Source organism: Medicago truncatula, chromosome 8 (assembly GCF_003473485.1).
Source record: "Medicago truncatula cultivar Jemalong A17 chromosome 8, MtrunA17r5.0-ANR, whole genome shotgun sequence".
Taxonomy (NCBI): domain Eukaryota; kingdom Viridiplantae; phylum Streptophyta; class Magnoliopsida; order Fabales; family Fabaceae; genus Medicago; species Medicago truncatula.
The window spans coordinates 34,950,922-34,963,704 of record NC_053049.1 but is presented as its reverse complement, the minus strand read 5'-3'; the positions used below and the strand labels follow the sequence as shown (position 1 = coordinate 34,963,704).

The following is a 12,783-nucleotide window of genomic DNA, read 5'->3' as shown; positions in this document are numbered from 1 at the left end:
CGGTCATCGACTCGGCATGGGTATTGGGTCAGTGAGTTAATGGTCGAACCACTGGATCATTGGTTGAACCGCATGACTGAACCGAATTAAACCGAATAACTTGGTAAGTTCACTCGGTCTTACGATTAAATTTTTATGTGTATTTAACTAGATTAAATCGGATTGAACCCATGACTCGGCCACTTAAAAACTAAAAAAGTGACATGTAATATGTATATTTATATTTTTTTTAAAGAGTATAGTTATATTTTGTTGACAAGGAAATATATTTTGTTTTGCATATATATTAATATTAATATAATATGTATATTTTCTAAAAAAAATGTATAATGTGTATATTTTTTTAGGGGAGAAATGATATGTATTTGTGTAGGTATTATATTTAATAATGATGAGCTTTTTTTAAAAGAAAAAAATGATGTGTTCTTTCTTTTAAAAAATGAAGATATAATATACTTATATTCATTTTATTGTCCAAGGTTCGATTTCTATTGTCCTCAAACTTTTCATATTATGGTTTTTTCAAAAAAATTGTCAAAAGTCAAATCAGCATTTATTGTAGCAAGCATGCAAATCGAAATAAGTGTGAATTAGTGCTTAAACTGTGAATAATTGATATTAATGAGTATTAAATCTTACATAATTGATCTTATTAATGACTAATTATGAAAATTAATAAAAAAAAAATATTGAATCGGGTTCGTTCCAAAAACCTACCGAGTCACTGGTTTTAACCGGTTTTTAGCGAGTTTAACCGATTTCCACCGGTTTAATTACATATTCGATCTGATGTTTGACTCGAACTAGCATACCACCGGTTCTAGGTCTGACCGGTTCGAGCCGATTTTTAAAACTATGACTTCAAGGGATTTAAGTACCCTAATTCGGAGGTCTTGGTATCTCATTTGCAACATGTGGATTGCACTTTGTTTATATGAGAAATCTATTTTTAGGAGAAAGCATGTGTTGAAAAATTATAGGTGATGAAAGCTATTTTTAGGTGGTTCAAATTGATATCCAGTTTGAAGGTAAATTTTTTAAAAAGTAGGATATTCGGCTTGCTTTTTGCATTTTAAAGTGGGAAATCTCCCATTTATTTATGTTGGTATTCCGGTGGGATGTAATCCTAGGAGAGCGTCGACATGAAAACCGGTGGTGGAGGTGATCGAGAAAAGTCTTCATTCTTAGAGAAATATGTTTGTAAGCCCAAAGGGAGGGTGGTGTTCATTAACTCGTTACTTGAATTAATACTAATTTTTATATTTCGTTATCTAATTTACTGAAATGTGTGTGGATTAAGATTTCCCGGTTGCAAATGAATATTTTGTAGATAGGGGGTGAAAAGGGAGAGAAAAAGTGTTGAGTTTAGGGGAGCGAAGTGTATAAGCCAAAGATGAATGTAGGTCTAGGAAGAAAAGATTTAAGATGGTTCAACAAAGTTTTACTGTCTAAATGAGGTGGATGCTTTTAGGGGACAGAGGGTCTTCGCAGAAGGAAATTTTTAAGGCTAAGTATGAGGGAATGGAGAAGCATCTTGATTGTTCTTTATTGGAGTCTCCGCCATTGGCATCTTTATGGTGGAGGGATTCATATAGTTTAGGAAAAGTTGAAAATATGGAAAGGGGAAGCATCTTGATTGTTCTTTGTTGGAGTCTCCGCCATTGGCATCTTTATGGTGGAGGGATTCATATAGTTTAGGAAAAGTTGAAAATATGGAAAGGGGAGGGGGGATTTAAAATTGTGAGGAAATAATAGGGAAGAGTGGTAATACTCTTTTTGGGATGGTATGTGGCTTGAAAATTTACCTCTTCGTATTCTTTTCCCAAATCTTTATTTGGTGTTGGAACAATAAGGTAGTCTTGTGGCGGACAACAGGTAGTGGGTTGAAGGTTGTTGGTATTGGAGATTCAAGTGGAGGCATCCTCTGATTGTGTGGTAGGAAAAGCAGCTAAAATTTGTTATGAAATTGGTCACTCTGATTGCACTTGTGGAGGAAGAAGATGATTGGAGGTGCTTGGATGAAGATCAAGGTATTTTCACGGTGAAAGTTGTTTTTCTTTTCTTACTTGATAAAAAAGATTATTCTTCTTTGGGATTAGGAAAGGGGGTGGTTTTGAAGAAGTTATAGAATAGTCTTGCTTCATCTAAAGTGATCATTTTTTCTTGGAAAATGTGTTTATGTCGTTTGCCAACTAAAGTGAAACATTTTAGGAGGGAAGTCTTAGGTGGAGGCTAAGATACCTCTTGTGTGTGGTGCCCGAGAATAAGGAGATCAGAATATCACTTGTTTGCAAAATGTAAATACGCCCGAGCCATTTGGAGTGAAATTATTTATTGGTTTAAGGTAGTTTTGGTAGTCTCGGGGATCTTTTGACTTTGTTGGATAGGTTTTGTTTAAATTCATCTAATCAGAAGTTAGTTAAAGTGTTGCTTTTGATTTGGCATTCGATTCTTTTGACTATTTAGAAGACGAAAAATGATAGTATTTTACGGCCAAAGAATTCTGTATTTGTAGATAGGTTGGGAGGTGTTAGGGGATTCTTTTTACGGGTAGAACATTGCTTGTATTGTATGATTTTCTGCAGATTTAATACCTCTTGTACTTATCTCTTCAGAGACTGATTCTTAATATATATATTTTGCTGATAAAAAAAAAAACTAACAAAGATAGTATCTAAAGTGATATTACTTGTACAAATGAATTTGAATCCCACAAAGTTAAACTTTATGCTTATACTACAACAAAAAATTTGGTCAGAAGTTAGAGTTTGGTTCTATTTAAAATGCTTGAAGAAATTTATTCTTTTCTCTACCAAACTTTTTGGTTAAAAAAATTTCAGAGACAAAATCGACAATATTGCTCATTTGTTAGTTAGAACAACAATGTCCGATACTAGTTTAGTCCTTATACTTTTGATTACATTACGTTGTATATTATGACTATTTTAACGAGTACTTAATTTTTAACTCTCTAAACGCATATATTTAGAATTCACATTATTTATTTCGTAGAATATATTGCTCTATTATAAAATTAAGAATATAAAGTTTTAATATTTGAAATTTGTTTACTCATTTTTTTCCTTCCATTTTGTATCAATAGTAAGTTGTTTTTTTTTCCTTTTCTTTTGAAAAACAAAAAATATGAAAGAGATGAAGTAACTAGAAACCCCAACCTGTCGATCACGCACTTTGGATTGCACCCTCAAAGATAGACATAAACAGACACGGACACTGCCTTTCCTACACTCTCTGAGCTAAAGGTAGAAACAAACCCTATCGATCCATGTTATCATCTCCAATCACCACACGCTACTCTAATTGAGTTGGGACCACATACAATTATGCCAACGTACAAATAATTATGGTCTATGCTTACTTATTTATTTGTACACTCAACTTCTTGGTTTATTAGCCGACTATGAATAAACCACCATGCATCCTTTTCACCAACATGCCCTAATAATGTTCTCTACTTCTACCTCTACTTTTGCTTTACAAACAACTCTTATCATTGTAGGGTTTCATAGTCAAGACTTCAATTCAATGTACTCATAAATTTTCCGCATTCACTCAATCATTATATCAAATAGCGTTTGTATCAAGATCAAACGAGCTAGATATTTTAGAGTTTAGAAAAAAAAATTGTTAGTTTCTTGATTCAGTATCCACCGATGAATTGACTACATGAATGCACGAATTTGTAGTCGTAGCAAATCCAAATCCTCAGGGCGTTTAGAAAAAAATTGTTAATTTCTCGATTCAGTATTCACCGATAACTTGACTACATGAATGCTCGAATTTGTGGTCATAGCAAATCCAAATCCTCGGGGCATTTCATGAAAATTAGCGGTTTATAATATTTGTATGCATACCCTCAAATATCTCAAATCTAGGTGGTTGCGGTGGAGACCGGAGAATGATGTAATGATGTGAACCTTGATATTTTGACAAAATACATAAAGAAGTGGTTGATGCAAATGTAATTGCAATTATGATTGCATTTGCTGATTTTTTTTTTTTTAAAAAAATAGTATATGATTGTTTGAGAAACCTTTAAATCACATTCGCAATTGCAGTTACCATAACTACTACTGTTCAATCAATAAGGGAAAATAATTTGTGATGAAAAATAATGTATAGAATTTATTAGGTGTAATTAATACTGGAAAGTTCAGGTTGAGCATAATTAAGTTATTCATGAATTGAGTTGATTGTATTCTATTATTTGCTGTACAAGGAAGAAGAGGAATCCAGAGAAAAAGGAAAACTTTGAAGTGGGGAGAACATGGGAAATCGTCAGCATCATTCAGAAGTCTCTGGTAAATTGGTAAAGTGATTCAATTATTTCATCATTGGGAAGGAGGAGGGTAAAACGTATAAATTCTTAGTTCCTCAGGCTTTATATATATATTACCAGTATATGGTCTCTGCCATATTTTTTATGCTATATATGTTACCACTAACTCTATCATAAAAAAAAAATAAAGAAAATACAAATTTTAGCAGTTTGTGATTTAGGTTAAGTTCCATATGGTGTACTTAATACAAAAACTATCTTCATTAAAAGAAATTAATTAAATTATAGTAGAGTTTCTTTATGCCTTTTATTATATAAAAAAAATATTTCATAAATAAATATGTATCGTTTTTTTGAAAGACTAACGTCCTAAAGATTAGTGTGTTTTTCTTTTGTTTAAAAAAAATGGTGATTTTCTTCTTCTTTTATGACGGAAAATAGTAATTTTCTTGCTTATAAGTTTAAAATATAAAAAATAACTATTATTTTTTTTCTCTCATTCCTTTTAAATGAAACTATAATTAAGAAATGGGTAATTTGAAACAGTTAGATATATAACAAGACTAAAACATTTCTTAAAAAATAAAAAAAGAACAAGACTAAAACATGAACTTGCAAACAATTGTTTAGGATTAGGATATTTTGTTATTAGAACTTCCAACCCAATGTAAATAGTACACATTAAGTTTACCATCTAGTATATGGCTAATTCGATTAATGATTTATGAAAGTTTTATGATTGATCAAGAGTCAAGTCTCCCAATTCATGTATGAAACCATGAATGGCAAATAAACATTAATTTTTTACGGTAACAAATAAATTGAACATTGGCTTCAAACTCATGTGTATATCATGTAAGAAAATTAAAAATATTCTTAGTAGAAGGAGAAATATTAATATAAATTATATTTTCTTACTAATTAATATAAATTATATTTTCTTACTAATTAATATAAATTATATTTGTAAGTATACAAATTTAAATACATAAAATGTAGTTTTTCATACATATCATGTTGGATAAAATGGTCTTATATAGGTCACAAAAAGTAAAATGTACCTTATTGTATCCGCATGCGGATTTTAAAAAAGAGAGCTATATATATACACACACATCCATATATATTCTTAATTATTTTCACCATATTAATTTATAGTCCATGCACGAGATATTATCTATAGAGATAGATTCTTTTGTTAGATCACCCTTCTGCATATAAAGACATGGAAACAATCATTCTACATTATAATATCTCTCGTGTACAATAAGTATGACATCATCATGCATTGCTAGTGAATCTCCACCAACCAGTTAAGATTTATACAAATCAACACAAACTTCTTTATATTGAGACGATTAATTTAATTTTACCATTTTATTGAATGAAAATGTAGATCTAATGCTAATTAAGCAGTCACTCATAATCATCATATAATAATAAGTAGCTTTCAAATTTTAAACTTCATGAAACCTACGAAGACCAACCGAAAAGGCAACATGAAGTGTCAAATCCAAGAATAATAAGTCATATTGTGTTACATAACTAGTCAAATCCTAACAGAAACTTTCCATAAAATAGAGACAAACTGAAAAAATAAAAATAAAATACATACATAATAATGTTATTATATCTTGCCAGTTGGGCTCCTAACCTTTTTCCTTGCCTTGCTCTTCACAAGGGTTGAAGAGACAAGTGCAAAAAAATACATATATATATATATATATATATATATATATATATATATATATATATATATACCATATATTACAAAGAAATACACATGATCATGTATGGGGTTGATAGGATACACCCACTAGTTTTTATTAAGGTGTGTATTAATAAATATATAACTAAAAAGTTGTTAAATACATCTTAAGATAAATCTTGGTAAAACACACCTTTAAAAAAAATAAGTGGGTGTATGTTAGCAACTCCTATAGGCATTTGCTAGGATACACCCACTTATTTTTTAGAAAGTGTATTTTAGCAAGTTATAACTAAAAAGTAGTTAAATACACCTTAAAGTGCAGCTTGCTAAAACACTCCCACGTAAAAACCAGTGGGTGTGTTCTAACAAATAGGTGTGTTCTAACAATTGGGCTCCATTCATTCTAAATTATTTATGCATATTAGTTCATCCAATAAATTTCATTACTTTTAATTTAATTATTATTCAACTTTTTCATATAATATCATTAACTATTTATTATCTCATGCATCCTTTTTTTTTTCTTTCTTTTATATAATAAATAATTAAATATATTATTGACAAATAGTAGTTTATGTTGCGTTTAAACTGGAGAAGAGAAAGTACAGTATAAACTTTGGATACTTTTTTATCCATCATTTTCCTCTCTAACCATTTCCCGCAAGTCAATTGTCAATCCTTAAAATCTGCAAGATTCTAGCATTAAAAATGAAATACTATATAGATAAATTACAAATATGTGGTTCACAATATTTAAAACCGTTGACTTTGTATCTATAAATAATGTAATAGTGTCTATAGAATGTAAAATAAAGGTATGTATGAAACCATGTATAGTTAAATGTCTTTAGCACAGATATCATAACCATTCATGAAGAAGAGAGAGGATTCTGCATCAAAAATCAGAATGTTATGGAAAGTTCAGAAATCGTAGTCTATATTTTTGTTTTATTTGATTTAGTTTCCTTTGAACTAGCACTGTACACCTTAGTTAGGTATAAAAATGCAGTGTTTCCCACTATACAAGTATATATTCTTGCATGTGCATTTAATATGATGAAACACACTATTGATAAGCAATATTTCCCATTTTAAATTGAACGTCACGTCTATTGCAAGTTACATATAATGGAATTTTTACAGTATAATCACATGGGAAGAGGGAGAAATATATCTTTCACTTATTAAACTCCAATGAATACTTACTCGTGCATGGTTGGAATATAATATATACATCAAGTTCTCTTCTTTCGTTTGATTAGTCCAAATATCCAAATTGAAATAAAGATCAAAAACGTTTTTTCAATTCAATTTCAAACCAGCTAGCAAGCACAAGCACACGGAGTAAACAGTGAAAAAGCAACAACCTAGAGCTAGAGCTAGCTTCAAAAATCAAAACCAATTAAAAATAGATGTAATATATAGTTTATAGTAGATATAATATATCCTTTCAAAAAAAAAAAGTAGATATGTAATATATACCACAAGCCCAAAAGAATATATAATCTATAGCATTAAATATAGACAACTTCTTGACCAAAAAAAAAAGATAACTTCAAATTTAACTAATAATAACAACTAATTTTGGTTGTCATTCTTTTAGATAAATTAACCCTTAACAATTTTTTAAAAAATTTACAACATAAATAAAGTGAACTTCAAAATTAACTACTACCAATGTCCAAAAATTATCTTAGTACGTCATTTGATACAAATTGAGGAGAAATTATATATAAAGAAAAAAGGTGGCCAATAGGGATCTTTGAAAACTAGTTCAATAGTGATCGTTTATCATTTTTAGTAAGAAATGAATTTTATAATAGTAAAAAATGGAGAACATATATTATGGTTTATTAAATTTTACTATAAATAGGAGGATCCACTATCGTACCGAATTCATATTTGACAGCCCTAAAAAATAAGAGTTTTACCAAATTAATCTTATTAGTTAGTGATTGATGCGCTTTATGTTAAATGCAAAGAAAAGAAATTATAGTGTGGAAGTGATGCATATTGTAGTAATAGAAGATATAATTAGAAAAACAATAATTGATGTTTCATTGAAAATAACAATTATTTTAAGACTAATAATTTTTACAAATGTGACACTTATTATGAAATGGAACAGGGAGAGTACTAATTTCGCTCCGTCATTTTTCTATACATATCTACCATATACTTCCTCTGTTTCTAAATATAATCAAATTTTATTTTTTAGGTTCATTTAATTAATGATATATGTAGTTTAATATGGACCACATACATAATTAATTGAATGAATCTAAAAAGTAAAATTTGCTTATATTTTGAAACGGATTGAAGAATCACAATATTTTTTTAGAAGAATCACATAATCTTTTTAAAATTCAAATTTAAAAAGATATACTAATAATAATATTAACACTAAAATTTAGACAAGCTTAGATAATATAGATATTATTATAAAACTAGAACAAATGAATTAGATTATGTATATATGAAACACAATAAAATCACATAGATTCTACCTAGTTTAAATATATAATTGAACATGAAAAGAACTAAAATCCCCATAAAATAATGCATCAATGAATAAAAAGAAGACACACACTACACTAATTATATTAAGCTACATTTAATAATAGAGCCATAGAAGTCCATTATAGAGTACACATAGAAAGAAACAATAGCTTTGGCTAGCTAGTTTTTCAAGGAGAAGAAGAATAAATATAGTATTTTTGGACAAAGCATTGATAATTTTGCACAAAAATCAAACATCCTTGATATAATAATCTCATTTTGTTCTACTACTTCAATATGTGTGTCAAATTTACCTCTACTACTTGGCCACAACAACAATGTCATGGTCAAATGATTGAAACACAAATTTTGGTAAAAGAGAAGTATATATGTGGGATAATATATACGCCATGATCCCCATAATAACTCCTCTTTCTTCTCAATTTTGTTTTCAAGATCTTGGGCGAGGGAAGAATTGCGTACCACTAGCCGTCATGAAGGCATTAATCGGAGCCGAATACAACGAAGAAGGATCAACAAGTGCGCCCGAAGAGGCAACAACAGTGGTATCAGAGTCGGCAATTAGGTTCAACGGTTGAGCAACGCCAACACCGCCTCCACCGGAAGTCTCCCCAATCATGTAATTACTATTATTATAATTACTATTGTTGTTGCTATTGTTGGTACTACTTTCTGGACCAAAATCATAGAGAATTCCTTTGAACAAATGTCCTCCAATGTTAACAGCCGTTTGATATGCATACCTATCATCTGCATCATCAATTGAACTAACCCTTACACACCTGAACTCCGCTGGTGAGCTTACCACAGCAGGAAAATTTGCTTCCTCTAAGCCTTTATTTTTTAACAAAACAAAAAAGTCATTAGACATATATTGTATAATATTATTTGACTATGTTAATTAATTAACCTCGACAATACAACAGAATGCAAAAATTTATGCTATAGCTATAGCAAGCAATTAATATTCTAGAATAATCTAAACATAGAATTAAAGAATCACAAAGAAAATGATGGTAGCTAGTGATTGAGGTGAGAATATGTGTGGATGTGAAAGAGAGAGGGAATGTGCTAAGAAAGAGGAGGAAAAACAGTTTCTTTCTTGGTCAGGGCTACTAAATAACAGTGATGTTTTTCAGAAAAGAAAAAGGGTTTCATTTCAAAGAAAATGCAAAACAAATAAAAAAAAAAAAAGAAAAAAAAAGCTGATAGATATGAAATATGGTGGAGATTTTAAGCTTGAACATAAACACACGCAATCGATACGGTTGGATTGTTAGCAGATATAGTTCCAAAACTATGTCATCAGTATTTGGCTATCTTTTTCAGAGAATTCCTCTAAACCAAAAGATTCTCTCTTTGTATTTGCTTTCCTTTATTTCACCACTCACTCTCTTAACCATAACACTGAAAAGGGTCAATCACGGAAACTGCTAGTGCTTCTGATTAATACACCTTACACCTTATGTCACAGTACAAGTCCAGTCCTTAACTAAAAAACAAAAGCAACAAAAAAATGCATCACATTCATATAATAGTACCTGTATGAAAATTACGAGTTGAAACAAGAGCATTTGAACCATCTCTAGGGCGTTTAGAAATATCTCTTTGTAATGGAGAAGAAGATAACTGTTGTTGACGTTCACGGCGTCTAGAAGCAGGAACCCAAGTGCTTTTAACATGAGTTTGACACTGAAAACCACGACTCTTACAACAAGTTCTACATCTCATGTGAGGACAATCTTTCTTAGCTTGGTTACCACAATCTTGACAACTTATCCCTTCAGCTGAAGAAGAAGACCTCATCGCCATAGTAAACGCCGCCGATCTCGACGACGATTGATGTTCATGATCATCTGATGAAACCCTGCTTGGTCCAACACCTAAACCAACTCCTGGACCGTAGAGATCTCGCGGGAAGAACGGCCGTGCAGCATGCATATCATCTTGTTGTTGATGTTGCTGGTGTTGTTGGTGTTGGTTCCATAATTCTAAATTACCTCTGTAAGATGAAACATCATCGTTTTTGTTGTACCAAAATAGTGTCTCTTGTGGTGGAATATGACCTTGTTGTTGTGATTCTTCTCCTTGGTTTCCTCTTCCACCTCCTCCTAATGAGAACAAACCAGCCATTTCTTTGAAGAAAAAAACCTTAACCCTAACAACAATACTTTCTTTAATTGTGTCTCAATTTCCATATCAAAAACCTAAATAGGTTTTTTGTTTTTGGTACAAAGAACATGAGAAATCAAGAAACAGTTGAGAGAGAATTAATTGGGATTTGTGAAAAATGGTTTATGGGATACCGTGTTTTGTGTGCGTCTCCAGAAAATTACACAAAACAAAACACAGAGAAAATGAAAACATAAGTATATGTCTCCTTGTTATGGTTGGGAAAAGAGTATAGTAATTGAATTGAATTGAAGTTAATAAGAAAAAGAAGGACAGAAAACAGAAACAGACGGCTAAACAGTGTCGTGGCAGCAAGCAGCGTTAATCACGCTTTCAATATCACTTCCCAGCTAGCAGCTATAGCTTCCTTCAACGTTTGTTTTTGTGTAATACTCCTAACTTATGTTTTTTTTTTTTTTTTTTTTTGTAATAATTTAATCTATTAATAATAATAAAGGAAGGAACAGTACCACAGTCTTTTTACAGCTATCTCTGCACTGCAAACGCCGCCATGCCCCTCTCTTTCTCTCTGCAACACTCTGAAATCTCTCCTTCCTTTGATTTATTATTATTAATAAATTAATTAATTGCAATTTCTCTCTCTGACGAGTTGCTCCTTTTGTGTCTGAATCCTGCGTGTTTAACTACACACAATGACAAAAACCACTACACACAGTAACTAACTACTATTTCTCTCTCTTCGACTATCTATGTTATGAATGTTATGTATGTTGTTGTCATCCATATGAATGGTGGAAGATGAAATTCTTATGAGGATTTAACGGTTTAGGGTTTGCCACGTGTAATATGGAACAGCTTTCTGTGTCCCTCGTCCTTTGTACCGGAAAACCCGCTGCTTTTCGTGACACATTGCCCCTTTCCTGCTCACTAGTTTATGTTTTTTACTTCCATTCTATTTCTTCAAGCATATGTGTTTTATTTGCTTATTATCAAAAATGTTACTCCCTCTATCCTCCTGTTTTAAATGACGTTTGAATATCACCATAAAAAAATAAAAACAATTGTTTGAATATATATTTGTATTTTTGTTTAATTATTGTTTTGATAGTTAAATGATATGATTTTTCAATTATTCTTTCAAAAAAGAAATATGGTTTACCAATCATATTCTTCTTTGATTATTCTTACATGTTTATTTTCAATAAAACTAATTAATATTATGTATTTAAAAAATTTAAATATGCTATTTTAAAACAAAATTTGTTTTCTGTTACATGTAAATTTGAATTCTTTTGAAACAAAATTTTGTTATCTAGAATAATTGTTATATAAACCATTGAAATTTTATAACAAAATCAATATCATTGTTAAAAAAATTGTCTTCGTGAAATTAACTTAGTTGGTAGAAACATTGCATAATATATGTAGGAGTTGATGTTTGACCTCTTGACACATTGACCTTAAGAGGTGCATTTCTAGCATCTAGACTACTTTAATTTTCATTTTTTTGAAAAAACATCTAGACTACTTTAATAAAAACACTATTAAAAAATTCATGTGCAAAATAGAAGATAGAGTGTGTGCGGAAAAAAAATTGAGAGTTAAAATAACTAACAACGGCTTATTATGAAAGAAAAATAACACATCAAATTTATTAGACAAAGAGAGAGTGTGTGAAAAAAAAATGAATTTACAGTTGGATTAAAATGAGTTATAACAAAAAGAAGAAGAAAAAACTTCAAAAATTTACTTTCGTAATTTAAGTGTATATTATTCAAAAACGGCACTTAAAAAACTGAAAGAGTACTAAATACTCTCATAGCATTGTTTAAGACAATAAAAGATGAGAAATTGGGGTTAGGCTTTCAAAGGATTAGGGAGTTCAACACAACTTTGTTAGGTAAATGGTGTTGGGGGAAAAGGGGTTGGTTAAAAGAAGGAGGGATGACACACATGTTGTAGGTGGTGGAAATAAATAGAGGGTATTCGTGGAGGTACATGTCTAAGGGTGAGAAGTTGGATCGATGATAATTCATGTTTGTGGTGGTGATGGGGTCAAAATGATTTTTTGGCTGGATTAGTGGTTAGAGGGTCGTCCCTTACGGGATATGTTTAGTCA

The 12,783-nt window shown here is 30.6% G+C and overlaps 1 protein-coding gene across 1 annotated transcript; it reads right to left on the bottom strand.

Moving 5' to 3' along the window:
* Window positions 1-8,603: 8,603 nt before the first annotated feature.
* Window positions 8,604-11,393, bottom strand: LOC25501609 (protein SHI RELATED SEQUENCE 1). Its single transcript, XM_013590916.3, has 2 exons — window positions 10,073-11,393; window positions 8,604-9,365 (listed from the first exon to the last, which is right to left on the bottom strand). Exons 1-2 carry the CDS (start codon window positions 10,662-10,664, stop codon window positions 8,962-8,964), a joined length of 996 nt encoding a protein of 331 aa, XP_013446370.1. The 5' UTR covers window positions 10,665-11,393; the 3' UTR covers window positions 8,604-8,961.
* Between the last annotated feature and the right edge of the window lie 1,390 nt (window positions 11,394-12,783).